The sequence below is a fragment of the Cannabis sativa genome, chromosome 2 (genome assembly GCF_029168945.1).
Source record: "Cannabis sativa cultivar Pink pepper isolate KNU-18-1 chromosome 2, ASM2916894v1, whole genome shotgun sequence".
Taxonomy (NCBI): domain Eukaryota; kingdom Viridiplantae; phylum Streptophyta; class Magnoliopsida; order Rosales; family Cannabaceae; genus Cannabis; species Cannabis sativa.
This window is the reverse complement of record NC_083602.1, coordinates 907,068-927,182: the sequence shown is the minus strand read 5'-3', so window position 1 is coordinate 927,182 and position 20,115 is coordinate 907,068. Positions and strand designations below refer to the sequence as shown.

General features: G+C 30.1%; 3 protein-coding genes and 1 long non-coding RNA gene across 4 annotated transcripts; 1 reads left to right on the top strand and 3 right to left on the bottom strand.

The window, feature by feature from the left end:
• Nucleotides 1–1,618: 1,618 nt before the first annotated feature.
• Nucleotides 1,619–4,621, bottom strand: LOC115719114 (uncharacterized). The gene is made up of 4 exons (XM_030648035.2): nt 4,373–4,621; nt 3,807–4,018; nt 2,762–3,035; nt 1,619–1,999 (listed from the first exon to the last, which is right to left on the bottom strand). Exons 1-4 carry the CDS (start codon nt 4,619–4,621, stop codon nt 1,709–1,711), a joined length of 1,026 nt encoding a protein of 341 aa, XP_030503895.2. The 3' UTR covers nt 1,619–1,708.
• Nucleotides 4,622–8,007: 3,386 nt separating this feature from the next.
• On the top strand, nt 8,008–8,803 carry LOC133034614 (uncharacterized). Its single transcript, XR_009686022.1, has 2 exons — nt 8,008–8,486; nt 8,575–8,803. It is a non-coding gene; the product is annotated as an uncharacterized LOC133034614 (long non-coding RNA).
• Nucleotides 8,804–9,268: 465 nt separating this feature from the next.
• On the bottom strand, nt 9,269–12,242 carry LOC115721275 (class V chitinase-like). Its single transcript, XM_061108959.1, has 4 exons — nt 12,142–12,242; nt 10,960–11,246; nt 9,861–10,584; nt 9,269–9,505 (listed from the first exon to the last, which is right to left on the bottom strand). Exons 2-4 carry the CDS (start codon nt 11,242–11,244, stop codon nt 9,486–9,488), a joined length of 1,029 nt encoding a protein of 342 aa, XP_060964942.1. The 5' UTR covers nt 11,245–11,246; nt 12,142–12,242; the 3' UTR covers nt 9,269–9,485.
• A 4,081-nt stretch (nt 12,243–16,323) lies between these two features.
• Nucleotides 16,324–17,407, bottom strand: LOC115696750 (uncharacterized). Its single transcript, XM_061109001.1, has 3 exons — nt 17,106–17,407; nt 16,730–16,997; nt 16,324–16,644 (listed from the first exon to the last, which is right to left on the bottom strand). The coding sequence occupies exons 1-3, from the start codon at nt 17,405–17,407 to the stop codon at nt 16,405–16,407; spliced, it is 810 nt and encodes a 269-aa protein (XP_060964984.1). The 3' UTR covers nt 16,324–16,404.
• Nucleotides 17,408–20,115: the final 2,708 nt, after the last annotated feature.

Sequence of the window (20,115 nt, the reverse complement as noted above, 5' to 3'; positions counted from 1 at the left end):
CAAAAATACGGTTTCCCAGAATTTTAAATAATTTTACGATTTTTTGATTTTATTTACATAAAATATGGTCTTTTTATGTTGAAATTTTGTTAATTTGTTGTTAATTTTTTGTTATATGTATGTTATTTTTTGTTATTTTTTGTTGTTATTTTGATGTTATTTTGATGTTACTTTTAAGTTATTTTCTTGTTTATTTTATGTTGTTTTCGTGTTATTTTTTGAAAAACCGTAAAAATGTAAAAAAACATTCTTTGAACATAAAAATGTACATTTTACAAAAAATAGTGCCTTATGTAATTATTCCAATAAAATTGGTGTTTACAGAACTCACTCTCTCTAAATCTCTGATTACAACTCATAACTCTAACTAACATAATTTTATAGAGCTTAATATATATAGCTAGCAATACCAGCTAACTAACATTAACAGAAAAATAAAAGAAAGGGAAAAAGAAAATAAAACAGTTACAATGAACTGACTCAACACAGAATAGATTGTTCATGTGTATATTATTTGTTTAAATAATTTAATTATTTAAATATTAGAAATTAAATTTAAAATGATTTAAGATGACAAAAATTATATATTATTATAGCTAATTAAGCTATATAAAAGTAGTTTATATTATATAACATCATATATAGAAACAAAATTATAAATTATATACCATATAAGGGTGATGAGATCTACATTTTTGGTACAATTCATGAATAGTAAATCTTATCTTTATATTATTATAATCCTTTTGTTGTTTTTTCATTTTTTGAATTAGAAAAATTCATTTTACATGTTTTAAAAAATATTTCTTAATAAAATTTACATCCCTAATTAATTTATATAATTAAATATTATTATTTTCAGTTTTTACCAAAATACTATTCCTTTTATTTACCTCTGTCTCTTCCTATTCCTCACTCTCTTTCTCGCACCATTGAGACCACCCACACCCAAGCACCGAGAACACCAACCACCACCACTACTGAACCTCCTCTCCTCCACCATTGAAGCCCCTCATCTATCCAAAAACCTAGACGAAACACAGAGGCCCAAAACCCTGACCTCCATAACACTCGAGCGTTGAAAAAACCAAAGGCCCCAAACCTCCGTATCCAATATCTTTGCCGACAAGCGCCGTCCATACCGAGAAGGCGACCTCGTCTCCAAGCCCGACTAGAAGCCCACCAAAATTTTCCTTCATCTTCGTCTTCGTGTTTATTTATTTTTTATTGGATTTGTGTTTGTTTGAGACCTTAGATGGTTGTGGTTATGGTATTTTCTGAGAGAAAGAACATTTGTATAGCGAAACTTTGGGAAACATTTTTAGTGAGTTTGGAGAAACACTTTAGTGAGTTTAGGAAAACACTTTAGATATTATTAGTAAAAAATCTGTATCTGTAATTTATATATTTCCTACTTAATTTAATAATATCAATTGCCTCTCGCAAAATAGGCAAATTGTCAAACCATCTACCGTATAAATTTATTACTATTTTTAACTATTTATTGTTTTCACGCACAACAACAAAGAGGAAAAAAAGATTGTTAAGAATAGATTATCACTATCTTTTCAAGTACAACTATACTATTAAATCTTCTATTTTTTTTATTTTAACCATAATTTTAGATAAACTAGAAAAAACTACATAATTTTATTCAAAAAAGAAGAAAAAAACTATAATTTGAAATTAATTAAGGAATATTAAGTAGTCACTTAAGTAAAAAAGTCTTCAACATAGATCCACAAGTAGGTGGGTGAAAGAAAAACATATGGCCTCCATCAGCAACCTCATGATAATTAATCCATGGCAATTTGTTGGAAAGAAATCTTGTGATTTGGTAAGGAATGATCTTATCTTGGTAACCTTGCCAAAGATGAACTGAGCCTTCATTGTTTGGGAATGGATTAGCAATGTCTAATGGATCAAACTCCCATCTTCTATATGTCACCAATAAATCTCTTATCACTGATTCATAAGCACCTTGTTGTTCAATCTTCTCCTGAACAATTCATATATAAAAATTATATTTAAGGACAAAATAATAATAATAATAAACTAGAGAAGTATTACTTAAATTTTGAGTTTGTAGATAGTATAGATTCAATAATTTTTTTATTAGGATTTTTTCCCCTGAACTTTGACATTACCAAATTATGCCCCTAAACTTTTCTAATCACTAAAAATTCTCCCTGAACTATATTAAGATTGTTATTAGATTTAAAGACTTTTGTTTAATTTCATTCAATTGTATTAAAACTGTGATTGTCCATGTACTATATATTATATATGCTTTTCAAAACTTTGATATCTACCAAATCATCTCTCTCTCGAATTTTGACATGTACCAAATCATGCTCCTTGAACTTTCATCCATGTTAGACTTTTCTTACCTAAATAGGGAGGATTTTTAACAGCCTTAAAAGTTAAGGAGGCATGATCTGATATATGTCAAAGTTCGGAGACAAAAATTCTAATTAGCCTAAAAAAAAGTATTTTTTCGTCTTATTTTATCAGTATACAAACTTAATTTTTAAATTTGTTGAAAAAAGATTTAGAAGTAACTAATTATTATACTACATATTTTTGTCTATATCCTCAATGATTTAGATCAATATATATATCCTATTTAAAACACTTTTGTACTAAAAAAAAAGGATGAAAATTATGCAAATAATTAGTAACTTCTTATCTAAAATTGTAACACATGCATAATAATTATGTATTTAGAAGAAATGTATAATAATAAATTAATTGTAATTACCGGACCATAGTAATAATCTTGTTGACACTTTTTCTCAATTTGTAAATCCTTTTGAGTGAAGGCTAGTGTATTGAGTTGAGGTGTTACTCTTAAGTGAGAGAACCATTTATTAGTCATCCACCAATAGAAGATCCAGCTAGGAGCATAACGAGCAATCTTATATGTAATTTGATATTGTTTAGGCAACTTCTCAAGTGATTCTTTACCAAGATTTCCAGGCAAACATGGCCACCATAAGTTCACAAAAGGAACTACAAGCCCAACTCCTAATAATCTGCATATACAAATTTAATCCCAATCAAATAGGTTAGACTATTAAAACAAAACAAAAAAAAAAGTTTAATTTTTCGCTCTCTCTTCGATTTCCTTTCTCTTCTGAGTCTGTGTTGTGAGTTTGTTGTTCGAAGTGGGGTATTGCGCTTTCTTTCTCAGCCCTCGGCTTGCCCTAGCTATAGTGCTATGGAGAATGAGGTGTTGGCTGCGCGCGTTGCAATTGGCTCTTAAGGTGACTTAATTAGACTCTATATGTTGTCTCTAAGGGTGTTGATATAGTTGCGAAATCGTTGGTTGGTTGTGTTATCTCAGCATTACAAATTTCAATAATCTCTTTAAAATACATAAACATTCTTAGATTAACCCTAAAAGTCTGATTAAATGGGGTATTTAGGGGTGCATATGTGTGGGAAAGGAAGGGGGTCATCAGACCGAAAATATATAAATATAATTAGATGATTATTGGATGATAACTAGATTGGTTAAGTTCGGTTATCTATTAGATCGGATGTCCCATCCAACAACTAAGCCGATCCAATTGAATTTTCAAAATTTGCATTCGATCTGATCCAATTATGATTGGATATTCAATTGTATTAAATCGATTGAAATTTAATCGGTCGATTATAATTGGATTAGATGACTTTCTTTACACCCCTAACAATAAGCACAAACATGACCCTTCTATGCAAATAATTAATAAACTTATAGGCAACAATCTTTCAAGAGAATTAATAATGATAATGTAATTAAAGAAAGATCATTTATGTACCTATGAGGTATGTATTTGAGGCAACTCCAAATGACATAGCCACCAAGTGAGGATCCAAGGACATAAAATTTCTTGCCAATATTCAACTTGTCAGCAAGTTGTTCAACATCAAAAGCTTCACTCTTTACACTTCGACTTGGATATGGATCACTATCTCCATAACCAGCTCTATCAAAATGCAACAAATATATCCCAAGCTCCTCCACAACATCCTAATAACAACAATACATAATATCATACACTAAAAATTCACATAATAAAACTAATAGCAAAAGTAATAATATCTATATTTATTGATAATATATAGAAAAAAAAAAAAATTATGGTTCACCCTTTCATATTTTCTATATCTAGATATATAATTTTAATCTTATTTTTTTTTATATAACTATGTACAAGTCGAAAACAAAGTAGATATTATTTGAATATTTTAAATAACTATATTGTATACTATCATATAAAAAAATAAATTAATATTATCTAAATGTAAGAAACATAAATGATACACCCTATACCATAGACACACCAAATAATATAAGTATATATAGATTTATAATAGGTAGTACTTTTGGGGCAGGAATTCTTTGTTCTTTGGAAGAAGCAAAGCCATGAACAACAATGATTTTGTATTTTGCTTTGTGTTTAGGAACACCATCTTCTCTATAAGCCAAATGTCTTCCATCATTGAGTTTGACTCTTGGTGAAGTAATTGGTGGACCATTTGGTGAGCCACATATTTTGGGAGGTGGTGGTTTTAGGGCTTTGTAACCACTAATCATAACACCCAACAATGCTATGATGATCACTATAATCATCATCATCATCATCATCATCATCTTGTTTCTGAAAAAACTATATATATATATTATTACAACAATATAAACATATTTTGATGTTGAGAAGAGATCATATGCATTATATATATTATTGAAAATGAGTAATACTATAACTAGAATAATATATTCTCTAATTAATCCCATAGATATTGAGGATTATAATTGCTATTGTTAGAAGATTATGTTGATTTGGTGCAATTTATTATAATATAAAATTCTGATACTAAATTGTTCAAACATATATAGATGCTAAACCCTAGCTAGTATGCTAATTCTTCTAAATAAGAAAATTTGTTATCACGTTAATTATTAGTGTTATTATAAAATATTCATTGGTATTTTTTAGGGATGCATAAATACACATTAATATATTATTTTTGTCAAAAAGATATTATATATAGGATATATATAAACATGATATAGTAATTATATATATCATCTGATTCTTCAACCTTCTATAGGCTAGTTAATATAGTAATAATAATAATAATAATAATAATAATAGAGAGAGAGGCAGAATCCCTTCACTATTTATGTGTGTATATATATTCTTTATATGTATATAATTAAACACATCTAGCCAGAGCTGCATGCATACAAAATTCATATGGAAAATTCTCTTTACATATAAAGAAAAATCCTCATTTTTTTCCCAAAAAAAGAGAATAATAATATCTTGTAATTGAGCAAAGGAGATTTTGATAAAGATTTTGTAGAGCTTATATATTAAGTAGTCAATTAAACATATTAATACATTGGTCAATTAGGTGGTGTGCCAGTTGAGCAGCTAATAAAGGAATTAATTCAAGAGGGTGCCTAACTTCTTATTTCAATCTTTTAGTTGACCTAAAATATATGTCGTAATACTGGTTTTAATTTATTTTCACAACGATGTTGTTATTGTTTGTTTACCGAGTTTCTAAGAAATCTATTATTATGAAAGAGTAAGCTAAAAAAAATAAAATAAGAAAGAAAATAATACACATATTTTACGAGATTCAGCCGTTAATGAGTCTTAGTCCTCAAGACAAATTTATAAATTTTTAGCAATGGTTTTTTTAGGCCTGACCCTAGGTTAAGGCGGGCTAGGCCCGTGCCTAGGGCCCACCCAAATCCATGGCCCAAAATTTTTATATAGTATACATTTTCGCATTAAAAAATGGTATTTTTGTAAATTTTTGTGAACAGAAGCCCAATAATACCCACACTTTACTTTAGATATAGTACACAAAAAAAAATTATTGGACCTATTATTACTCAAGGCCGGCCCTGGACGTTTTTATAGCTCTTGGTATTTTTCTAGGTCATGAACCCTTTACAATGGTTTTTGTACATAAGGGTAAAATATATTGTTTAAGCATTATTTTAAGCTATTGGGCCGAGTAGGCGAGGTCCAATTCCTAAAAACAATCTGCTATATGAAGTGTAGGTACTGTTGACGGTGACATGCGAGATCGTGCACTATCATTAGAAAAATGAATGTCAGAATAGGGATGCACCGGGAAACAAGTGATTTCCTTTTTGAGGAAATTTGATTGCATACCCATTTTACTTTACTTGTTTTAATTTTTACCTTTAATTTTATATCCTTTAAAATATATCCACTTTTATAGATGATATTCCTATTATACCCTTCAAATTTATATAAATTATGTGCTAGACTTAAGTGAAGGGTGAGAATATATTGGACAAATTACTCACAAAAGTGGGTACATTTGAATAAAATATAATATAAAGGTATTTTTGATTAATAGATACAAAAAGCAGGTATTCCTCAACTTTTTCCTTCCTTTTTTTCGTGGGCCTTTTATAAAGGTTGGTGGAAGGGACAAATTCTCAAATTTCTTGGGACCGTATCAAAAGCGTGACACGTAAATAACTTCCGAGACTATAGACTGTCCCATGCATTTTTTCAGCTTCCATTCTCGAATGACCTTTGAGGACATTCCCGTTCAGTCTAGGATTCTTATAAGTCTCATTATCCTTTGAAATAAGGGTGTAAATATCATATCAAGGAAGCTTGAACATCATAAGATTCACAATCCTGACATGCCATCCATATTTACTTTTACAAAAGGCAAAGATTGTCTCACTGGTCTTCTCGAGCTAGGTGATGGGCCCTTTATCTATTGGGCCTCTGTGAGAGGCCACGTGTCCCCCATTCAAAAATATGGATAATACTTATAATATTAAGCTTGTAAATAAGGTTCAGAGAGCAAATTAGCAAGATAGATTATAAAAGATTGCGACAAATCATTAAAGGGAGTCTAAATTTATATAAGTCAATTGCGTTTGTAATATTTGATACTTTACTAAATGATTTCATTCTCTGGGCGTGGCCCCGTGTGAACTAGGAGTATTTGAAAGAAATTTATGCCACATATAATTCTCTTGTATCAAGTTTTTGAATTATGCACTATTTATTTCTACAAATTTGTGTTCTGCTGTAACAAGATTTTATTTTGTTATTACAAATCTTTACAGTCGCATTTTTCTTTACAGTTATTAAAGAGACTTATTGGCTTATGCAAAAATACATTTTTTCAAAAAAGATATCATAATCTTACCTTTATATTTATTCTAAGTCAATATTACTTAGTTGATCTTAAATCATCAATTCGATCTGAATCCTAACATAATTAAGCTTTAAGCTAATTATTTGAGTTCTTTGACTTGTTCGTTATACCAGCTCACCCTACAGACTAACCCATATACTTACATTTTGAGAACTCGTAGTATAATTAAGTGAGAGTGTTAATCATAGATATAAACATCTATATCTTCTATATTAGGAATGAAACAATAGTTCCTTTGAGCTTGATTAAAGGCGTTAAATGAAGAGACTACATTTTAGTAATTATATTAGTTTATTGAAATCCATTTATAAGGAACTAACGTGGCATTTGGTTGGGAGAAAATAGGAATAAGAATAGAACAGTATAAAATTTAAAATTCATAAAAAAATTATTAATTTTTCTTTACTCATCTTATATTAGAATGGTCTTTTCTTCCTTTATAAAATGGAATAGTCATTCTACCAAAATGATGAAAAAGTTATTCCTTTAGAATCTGTAGGAAACAGCTGGCAGTTCCAAGAATGCCCCCTACACACAACACCAACGTTCAAAACAGAGGGGCAATTCCGTCCTTTTGCTTGGTGCGGATCACAAAGGGAATATTCCCTTTACCAATCAGAATATGCCCCTTTTTCAAAATCTGATGCCCTTTTGAAAAACCAGATTTGCTTTTATTTACACCTCTGCCATTAATGACCATATAAAAGCTTATTTTCTTTGTTCAAAGAAAACCCTAGTGCCACAATTACTTTCCACAGCCGACCCTATTATCCTTCTCCTCTCCTTCTTCTATTTTCTTTGAACAGCAACCAAAAATCCCAGCTGAGTTTCTGCAAAATGCAGCAGCCAAGTCCCCTTCCTTTCCTTCTTTTCTTCTTGCTACAGCCCAGCCGAGACCTCTTCTTTTCTTCCTTTCTTTCTTGCTGTGATACTCCCCAACCGAGCTTTATTCTTCTTCTCCTTCAAGCTACGGTTGTAGCTTTCATGGCAGCCCTTTTATCTCTTCAAAAACCTGCAACACAACCACACAAATACAACCCGAAAATAGCAACAACAAAGATCTAAATGATCTTTGTTGGTTATAGAAAAGAAAACCCGAAAACACTACAGAAAAATAAAGGAAGAACACAACAAAATTTGATTTCGGAGTTCCCCTTGAAATCAAGAGTACATCTCCGTCAAGCTTCCCTCAAAGACGCTTGATTCTTCACTATCAAAGTCCAAACCGATTACAAGGATGAGAGATTCCTAGCCACAAAGTTCAGTAGGTAATCTCTATTCTTTCTCTTTATTTCTCTTGGTTTTTCTTACAATATCTCTCACTAACTCTCTATATTTTTCTCTCTTGTTTCTGAGGTTGGTTACACAAGGAAAAACAAAGGTTGCATTCCTTTTTTCACTGCTGGCCGAAATGGTCTCTTGTTCAAATGAGAAGGTTGAACCTCATATTTATAATATTGTTTGTTGCTGGCTGTGTTGTGTTTGAGCTGAGAAATAGATATATTCTGTTGTGATATTTTCCTTGTAAAGCTGAAAGTTTGTTAGAGTCTTGAGATATTTTGTTTGCTTCTTTATATTGTAAAGAGAAATAAAGATCTAGGCCTATGACAACAGAACCGACAACTCTATGAGTTATAATGGTCTGTTGAGGCTTTGTAAATAGATCTAATTTATTTTCCTTGTAACTTTATTTATGGGACAATAGTATGGGAATTTATCCAACAGAATCACATTCCAATACTTTAAAATGCAACCAAATAAAAGAATTGAATGAAAATTATTTTATTTTCATTCTATTTAATTTCATTACCTCCAACCAAACGTCACCTAAATATTTAAGGATAAAATACATTGAGGAGTAAAATAGTAATTTGTCTCTACTCACTGTAGATCATCTATAGAGGATTATTGATTGATATGATTAAAACAATGTATAATTTATAATGTACGTATCTCTATATTATGCACATTAACAGTTGTATAAAATTAGGAATGCAATTCTGAATCAATAGTATAGTCATCACAAATTAATAAATTTGAATTTAACAAGTTATATAAAACACAAAGACATGATTTTTATTTAATTATTCCACAATACATAAGATAGAAAATAGTAGTAGAATACAATAACATTAGTGCTAATAAAAGGTATCCCTCTCTTAGCTTTATTCAACAGAACAAACATAAATTAATACCAAATTAATTAAGAAAAGCTTAATTTTATAGTTTGCCATATTTTTGATGATCAATCTCGATCGCACTTATGCTTATTTGGCTGCCTTTGAAGCTGCATAATTAAAACCAATTATACAATTTTAATAAATATATAAACATAAATAAAGTAATTAAATTAAACAAATAAAAAAATAGCACTAAATTAAACATTATTATGTTTAGCAAATAAACAAATAAATAAAATTCAATTTTAATAAATTTTTAATATTATTATATTTAATTTTTATAAATAGCACTTAATTATAAATATATTTTTTTTTATAAAAAATAATATTATTTATTAAATAACTTTTACAAAATACTTTTATAACTAAAAATATCGTTAACGGTTAATTTTAACGAAAAAAATCGTTAAACTAATAATTTATGTTAGATAGTTACATTTAATATAAGAGAGATATATGTACCAGTTTTAGCAAGGGTTTGGTCATCGTCGTCATCCCTGATAGCATGTAAGAAATACCCACCAAGTCCTTCTTGCTTAAGATAGTCAATCTTTGATTTTATGGAACGTTTACCATCATACCCATACCAAGAATCACCTTGAGTCATGTACATTGTCTTAGTGGTGGCATCAAAAGCCCCTCCTTCTGGGTTTTGAATCTCTCCATAGGATATGTTACCATTGTAAGCAATAACTTGTGACCCAATTTTGTTTTCATCACTTGGATAAGCCAATTTCCATTCCTTACCGAACAATGGAATACCCATCACCAATTTTGTCTTTGGAACGTTAGTTTTGCTCCAAAGAGCAATTGCATCGCTGGTGCAATTGACAGAGACTGTCTTACTACTATCGACTTGGCTATGTGCACAAGTGATAGGAAAGTAGTTGTAAAGTATTATGTTGAAAATATCAACACATTTGATGAAGTCATCAGTTAGAGGATATTTGAGATTGTTTTTCGCGTTAATGGTAGGTAATTCTGGTGCCCGATAAACTTTCAAACCTAATAGAAGCCCTGATCCCGATGCTTCGCTGGACCAATCTTCGAAAAGATCTTCTAGATTAGTCATGTCAGCTTCTGTTCTAGGATATTCCCAAGCAAGTTCAATACCCTTAAATCCAAACTTTTCAGCAAAGTCAATGCTTGACTTGATGAAATTCTTACGTTTTACCGGATCATTTACCTGTTAGAATATTATATATATAGTAATAATTAGTGATTTGATTTATAAAATATAATTAAATAAAAATATTCAAAATATGATTACTATTTAATTACTAAATATTTTAATTTTATTTCACTTGTATACATAAAGTACTAGTCCCTAAGCTCACTATTCATACTATCTAATATAGTAATTCCATCTACGAGAGGAAGAGAGAGCTTAAAAGTCCGAATACTCACACTAACTCAATGTTTTTTTTTTATAAATCCAAAGCTCGTGTGGGATTAAAGCTCAAATAAGATCAATAACGTTAACTATATGTTCAATATAAATTTTTGTATTCATAATCGTTCATAAATAATTCATATATTCATATAAATTTTCAAACATTACCATTCCAGAGATAGCAACCGCGGGGTCAGTAGCTCCTGGTTTTTCTTGTTTCGGACCGCCAATCGATAACATAGGTATTTTATCTGCTCTATCAACTGCTTCAATGAATTTTTCAATATCCAGAGTCTTCTGGATTATCAGTTCTCCTAGGTCATTAAGTTGTAGATAGGCGTAATAGAGGTGAGTGAAGTGGGTTGCTTCCTTAGTTTCCACAGTGTCTCTTCCCGCTTTTACAACACAATACCCGCTTTTGATTAATTGATCCGAAGTTGCCGAAGCCGCCATTTCTAATTATTTTTTGTCCCAAATTCATCATCAATTCAAAGACAAAAGAAATTAATTGATATGAGTATGTATAACATGAGATTTCATCTCAAAACTAATTGATAATAAAAAAAATAATTCATAAATTTTTTGTATGTTATATTATGTGAGACTCTCTAATATATACTTAATTCTATTCTAATATTTTATTAAGTAATATTGCAAATGAGACATATATTATAATCAAAATATATATAAAAGTGTTTCTATTTTTTCTTCAACAAGTAATAAGAGTTTCTCAATTGATTATTTATAAAAAAAAAATTCTATAAAAATGGACTTTTTATTACAATAAAATTTAAATTATATCTTTTCTACCATGGCCATCTAACCTTCCGTCACTGTATATATATATATTATTTATATATAAATATATGTATCACAACACATATATGTACACATCCTTAATGAGATGATGATCATCATATACAAACATAATCATGTATAGATAATATCATCAATAAATTTATTATATAGTATATGTGATTAATTAATTGTATTAAAGTTTTATTTAAATTTAAATTAAAATTTATAAAAATAAAATAACTATTTAATTTTATTAATAATTTTAAATAATTATTTAATTTATATTTTAACAAATTTAGATATATATTTAAAACTAATTTTTTTAAAAAATAATTAATCAATTGATTTAACGGTGTTACTTTTAACCGTTAACTTAAATAAATAAAAAAAAACTTTAAACTAATCATTTTTCTTACAAAACCATATTTAATATATATATAAATAAATATATATATATATAAACAACACATATTATATACACATACTGAGATGATCATATATATAATAATTAATCAGCTTATATATAAGAAAAATTTAATTATTTGGACTCACCTTATATATATATTTGGATATCCTGAAACAGTGGCTATATATTTATATATATATTCTTATAAATGTATAATGATTTGTAGTTTGTTTCGTAAGGTGAGTTGTTCACTTGATCGATCGATGCTATTTATAGAATTTTAATTTACACAAATATATGCAATAAATATAATATTACCTTATTATATCATTTATTACCTATATATATATATATTTAAATTATAGATTTGCTATTAATTTAGTTTGTACTTTTCTTTATCTGTTTACTTTGTTTATTTCTATATTTGTTTATTTGCTATTAATTTCTTTTGTTTTTTTATTTGTTTATTTGCCATTAAGTTAATTTGTTCTTTTATTATCTTGTTTATTTGCTATTAAGTTAATTTGTTCTTTTATTATCTTGTTTATTTGCTATTAATTTAGTTTGTTCTTCAATTCTTTTTAAGCAAACAAACAAAAGAAAAAATAATCTAAAAGTTTGTTATCTTCTTCCTTTTTTAGCCACCACTTTCATATATAAATATATATATATGTGATATGTTTAGTCTCGTGATCCACAAGAAAAAATATTGAATTAGTTGTGCAATTCTATCATTATTTGGGGAAGGTCAAACGTGATGATTTTGAGACTGTGTAAGTATGTGATTACACAGTTAAAGAGGACTTATATGAATTAATTGATAATAATTATAATATTATATCAACAAGGTGAATTGTTTTCTGGTAGCCCACATAAGTAATTTCAGGATGGAGAAGTTTTCTCAGGAAGCGTACGAGTGAGAACAAAGCACGCTAAAAATACTCGTGTTGGTCTGTAAAGTCAGTTCAGTTTAAGTAGCCAGAATGACGTACTTGTGTATAAGAGCCATAAATTTGGAGACGCTATAATATATTAGGTTAATATTACGTGCAATGCACGTATAATTTTTATTTTGGTTATGTAAATTTTTAATTGTATAATTAATTTTTTTTATATTATTTAATAAACAATATTATTTTCTATTAAAAAAATATTTAATTTAAGTAATATTAATATATAAAAAAATTTAAAATTTATTGTTAATTATAATTTTAGTATAAACTTGATATTTTTATATATATAAATATTTTTTACTTTTTGGAATATCATACATGTTTCTAACTTTTTAAAAAATAAATAATAGAATAATATTTTTTTAGTAATTGCGAAAAGAACGGTGTTACAACAATGATTCTCTAAGAAATATAAATAATTTTGAGTAATTTGCGGCGTAAATACTTAAGTTTAAGTTTGAGTTACAAATAAATACCTAACTTATTTTTTTGGCGGTAAAAATACCTTCTGTTAATATTTTGTTGCAAATAGGATACCTAACATTAACTTTTCTGTTAAATGCCAACTAGATACACACGTGACGTCATTTAATTGGTTCAAGTCATTTGTTTTTTTTTTATATAAAAATTTATTTAAAAATGATAAAATCATTTAAATATATAAAATTAAATTAAAATAAAATAAATCTGAGAAACTGTACCTATACCTAATGAAGCATATATGAGATTTGTTTTTTTGAAAAGAGATTTTTTTTTTTTAAATAGCGTATATCAGATTAGAAAAAAAATGCACAAATATATCTGCAACAAATTAAAATTAAACCTAACAAATCAAAACATTCTACAAACACAATTACAACCATCCTCATTTAAACACAAACTCAAACTGAGAATCTGTGGAGAAAAAAACCCTAAATAATCAAATAACATTAAAAAGAAATCACAACCTACTGTGAACGTTGACACAGAGATCTAATAGATCGATGGTCGGGAAAGACGACCTCCCATGGTGGTGAGTCAACGACGTCGACAGAGTTGATTGCAGGAGGAGGATATGTCAGGGTATTTTGAGTACAGTACATATAAAAAAAGGTATGTTTCAATTAAATATAAATTAGAGGTAGATTTAGTTAATTGATAAATAAAAGAGTCATTTTTTAATTTATCCCTAGTAATTTTAAATTTGAATTGTCTTTTTTTTTCTTCTTCTAAACATGGAGCTATTCTAGGTCCGGATTCGGATCCAGGGTTTGGGTGCAGGTACAAGGTTAGAGTCCGTGTTTGGGGCATGTTTCAGGTTCGGGGTTTGGGTCTTGGATTCAGGTCCGAGTCTAGACCGTGATCGAAATTGAAGTCGAGTTTATTATAAAGAATTTATATAATTTTATATTATTAGTATAAATTAATACCAAACATAATATTGTATTGAATATTAATACTAATACAATACAATATATATCAAAGGAAGCCTCAGTAAGCTTTTATGTGAATGAGCTTTTGACAAGCTTTATTATATATTGGTAGTTTGCTTATTGTGATTTGTGTCAATTTAATTTAACAAGTACATTTAAATTATTTGTAATATATATGTTCTCAGAACAAATATTATTTTATTTTACATGTACCACTAAAAAAAAGAATTTAGTGAACTTTTTAGTCAAATTATAAATTTTTGTGACAACTTTTTAGTTATAATATAAATTTTTGTGACTAAATATGATTTTTAGTCGCAAAATAAAGTCACTTGTGACTGAAAATAATATTCAAATACAAGTTATCACTATTAGTTTTAGCCACAGTAAATATTATGACTAAAAATACATTTAGTTACAATAAATTGTGATTTTTGCGACTAATATATTTAGTCAGTAATTTTTTAATCACAATATAAAAATAATAATTTATAATTAGTCACAATTTTATAAATTTTTCACTACAAGAAATCCAGCTTTTACCGGCGCATTGTTGCGCCGGCAAAAGTACACTGACTGCGCCGGTAAAGCTTTGCCGGCGCAGTTGTGCGCCGGCATAGCTTATCTGGGAAGCTTGGTCGGTAAAGGACTTTTTACCGGCGCGTACATGAACTGCGCCGGTAAAACGTCCTTTTGCCGGCGAGGAGTAACGCCGGCAAAAAATAAGCGCCGGTGTTAAAAAATGCCCTTATCCGCCTTGAACCTGCTATGATTGGATTTTGCCGGCGCAATAGTGCGCCGGCAAAACAATTGGCGCCAACGGTCAGATTGGCGCCAATTGTTTTTGCCACTTTTTACCGGCGCACTACTGCGCCGGCAAAAGTATTAAATTTTATTTTTAAAAAAATTTAATTAATTATATTTAATTAATTTTAATATTAATTAATTAAATATAATTAATTATATTTTTTTAAATAATTATAATATTATATTAACAAAATAAACCAACATAATTTACATTACAAGATAAACCAACATTAATTACTACTAAAATCAGTATATAAACAAAATGTTAAATGTTCGAGCCGGATAATAAAAAAGTACGGTTCTATAGGCGGGTAATGTCGTCATCGTTGTTTCTCCGAGTCTCGGGAGGCCGCGATGACGATCCGGCACCACGACGGCTCGATGATCCGGCACGGGAGTGGGCAATGGTGGAAGATCCATGGGAGGCAAGTTGAAACCGGCACAGCTCGAGAAAGATACTCAAACTGATCTTGGAATCGTCTGAGGTAGAGTTGTTGTGTCTCATACTGCTGCCTCGTATGTTGAGTTGTCTGCTCCGCTTCCTCCACTTTTTCGTAAAGCCTCGTCTTGTTCCATTGTAACGGTCGGTTGGGGTGAAGGATGCGTGGCGAGGTGCTCTTTTGGCCCCAACTCCCTTCGGGCCTCGGGAGATGACCAAAGCCTCTAAGATGCCGAGATCGTTCCCCGAGTACTTGCGTCATAACAGGTAAGTCTCGGGGGTACTGTGTAGGATCGACAGCAGGCTCTTCGGGCTCATCTGCAGTGGGCGCTGGTTGAGTTGCCGCTATTTCAACCATTTGCTCCTAAAACAATTAAACAAGTAAGTTAAATGGTTAATTTTAACACAAAATAAATTGAAAGAAATAAATAAAAATTGAATTAAAACGTAAACTTACGTAAGCTTGTTGCGCGAACTCGTTGCGCCAATCGTTGCCTTTATGGTGAAACTTTTGAAAAGTTTCCACCACAGTTGGCAGTTCTCCTGTGTCGGGGTTAGCCTATTTTCAAGAGAAAATATATTAGTACTGTTATTTTAATAGAAAAAGTTAAATGAATGATAGTTAAATATAAACTTACCCCTTCGACAACATGTGAAACAATGGGCTTGGAGCCCTACCTCCTAAAAATTTCATCTTACCCGACTTTCTTTATTTTTCGCTGCTCTCGCCTGAAATTAATAATTTTTCTAACAATTAATTATTTATTATTGACTATATAAATTAAACATTACCAAAATTTAAAATTTTAAAAAATGTACCTTTTGTTTGTCTGTGCTCCAATAAGCGATGCAGTCACTCCACACCTCTTGAGTTACTCCCTCAGGAGGTGACATGTCGGCCCTCTCCTGTCCAAGCTCCTCAATGTTTTGTATCCACTTCTTCTTGCAGTCTGCCCTCCAGTCACGTAAACCCTTTGACATCTCGTACTCACCGTAGTCTACGAATGTAGGGTTATCTCGTGGGAGGATAAACTTGGTCTGCAAAAAGTTACACATTAATACATTAATTACAATTTAATAAGAGTATAGTAATTTAGAAATTAAAAAAATTAGTAAGGCATACCTCAAGTCTATCCCACAGTGCGTTGATGTCAGCTCTACTGACATCTTCCCATTTGAATTTATTAATGGGGATAGACATCCGAGTCATCCATTTGGCCATATTGTTGAATTTTTTTCCGTTCTTGCCTACGGGGGTGCCAGTCTCTGCGTGCACCTCAATCGGTAACTTGGCAGATTGTGTTTTGGAGAGCTCCTCCTCAACATTCTTGCCCTTGTATTTACCTCTAACGCCTTTCTTTTTCGAACTGCTGCCACCTGGTGTAGACATACTACATATACAACACATATTGTTTATTTAAAATAAACTAACATATTGCAAACATATTAAAGAGGAAGGGTTGTAATTTTTATTTTATTTAAAATACTATGTCAATTACAATTCATCATCCTCATCATCAGTTACATATACAGCATTATCATCACTGTCACTCTCTAATTCTAAGGAGTTGTCTTCTTCGGTATTTAGACCCTCGTTGTCATCATCGACAATGAAATCATCTAATTGTTGAGGCTGTGAATTCACACGATGGATGTTTGCAACTTCAGTTGGGTCGACATCATGGCGAACATAGTCAACATCATCCAACTGTGGAAGTTGAACAACGAACTCGGTTTCGATTTGAATTGTTTTCTGTACAAAGGGTGTCTCCCCATCCGGTGTCCGGGAAGTCCCAAACATTGCGCGGTATGTACTCATTTACAATCAGCCAGTCTTTACCGTTCTTTAAATCAGGAATGTAGTAGATCAATTTTGCTTGAGATGCAAGTATGAACGGTTCATTTTGGTACCACTGTCGGTTGACGCAGATGCTAGTAATAACACCGTCACTATCCATTCTACTCCCGTTAGTGTCAAACCACTTACAAAAAAAATAAGAGAACACTGCAATCTTTCAAATAAGTGAACTCCATAATTTTTTCAAGTGTGTCTTGAGCAATATAATCGTTTCAGCCTAGGTGTGAGAGGGAAGTAACGCATAACTTTGTGCGGAACTTTTTTCCCCTTACCCTTTCTTTTCACCCATCGTGATTCGCCACATACAGGGCAAAACTCCTTCTTCTCATTCTCCTTCCAGAAAATAGCACAATTATACTTGCACACATCTATTGAGTCGTAACCCAAACCTAGATTGCGCAATCGCATCTTCGACTCATAATGCGACTTCGGTAATTTTGTCCCCTCTGGAAATAGATCAATCAAGATGGACAGCAACATATCGAAAGAGTGGTTGCTCCACCTATTCAAAACCTTGCAGTGCATAAGCTTTACCAGTGCATTAAGGGCTGACTTTTTGCAACCTGGATATAACTCAGCCTCCATCTCCTTAAACAAGTCATCGAACTTGTTGTTGTCGTTGATAGGGGGTTCATTGAAAGAATCAGTAGTGTTAGCAGATTCGTCAAACCCAGGGTCCCCTCTTAACATGTCGGCCAACACATCTGCCATTTCCTCTTCGTCATTTTCAGGAAGTTCAACTGCGGGCTGAGAGAAAGTCTCCCCGTGGAAATACCAGGGGTTGTACGAAGGTTGGATCCCGCTGAGAAATAAATGAACCCTTATAGTTGCAGGTGTGTGAAAATTCACATTCAAACACCGCATGCATGGGCATCGAGCTAATCCGTCAGCGTTCACGTGGTTTGTTGCTACCGCAACAAACTCGTCAACGCCACTTCGAAACTCTGCAGAGCGCCGGTGCGCCTTCATCCAACTTCGGTTGGCAGGCATCTTCCACTACGAAGTATTTAACAAAAACAATTTAAAAACAAACAAAAAAATGTGCAAGTGTCCTAATCCACCTTCTCACTCCATTACTAAAAGGGTAAAGAACCTATCCCATTCAGGTTTGTAATATACATATAGTGCAATCTACGCTCTTAAGATTATTTCATTTTTGTAAAAATTTCGGCAGCACCTCCCCACAGTTCTTATAAGTTAGCAAACTTGTAGTAATTAAGTTTGCCGACTTACAAGAACGTGTAAGAAGACGTTGTACCAAAATATCTACTAATGAAATAATCAAATAAGCAATAGATCATACTATAAGTATAAAACAAGCCCAAACTATCCATGCGGACAAACAGTCCTGGATAATTTGGAGAAGCGTATTTAAGAGTCCTTACTGACTCAGCCTCTCCAAACGGGTCTAAGGTATTTCGTGCATGTGTAAAATTGAAAAAAAATTTAATTATCACTATGTGATAATACAAATACAATTGTTCTATCCTATCTTTGGTGTATAACCAAAGAGATGAAGAAAAGATAAAAACAATTTAATTTTATGCTATTTTAATATCTTATGCTCATTTATAGTTACTTTATAGTTACACTTACTTTATGATAACTTGATTAAATTCTAAATATAATTACTTTAAAATTTTATTTTATTTTATTTTTAGATTATAAGTATAAAAGTTTTAAAATTTTAAAAATATCACTTGATTAAATTTTAATTTTTATTATAAAAGTTATTTCATAATTTTCTATTCTTTTTTTAACTTAACAATTACAACCTTTTTAAAGTTAATAATATCACTTACTTACTTTTTAAAATTAAACAATAAGTAGTAATTTATAATTTTCACATTTATTCATTTAAATTAAAGTTACTAACTTTTTAAAAATTTTAATATATAGTAAATTATATATTACATTATTTTTTACTTTTATTAATATTTTTTTATCATTTATTATTTACATTAAAATTACTAACTTTTTAAAAACATTTAATACCACTTTATTACATTTTAACTTATACATTACATTTTTTAATTAAATATTTTTCTAATTATTTATTATTTAAATTGAAAATATTTTTTTTTTTTAAATAAAATTACTTCACAAAATTTATAAATTACATGTTCCAATTTCAATTTTATGTTTTACTTTATTTAATTTATTTTATCAACAATTACTTTAGCTAGTTATTCTTAATTTTTTTTTAAACAATTAATTAATTTTACATTTTACCTACTAAAATTTCGGCAGCATAACGGCTTAAAAATTGTAAACCCAAAATTTTCAAAACCTATAAACAACACAAACAAATATTGCAAGACAATATATAAACAAAAAAATAATCCACCCATCCAACAGCAGTCAATTTTATCACAGAACCTACTTCACTAACATGCATATACATATAAACTAATATCAAAAACTACTACGTACTAAGCAAAAGCAAAAAAATATACCTGAATCGAGTGCAAAAATAACAACTTGTGGCAGCTTGCGGTAATCCCGAGCGGTTGAACACGGACCTAATTCCATAAAAAAGTAAAATCAAATTAAAAATTTAATATCTAAATACATATCAACACATACAACCACAACCACATACACTCACATACACTCACATACACTTATACACTCACATACACACATATATA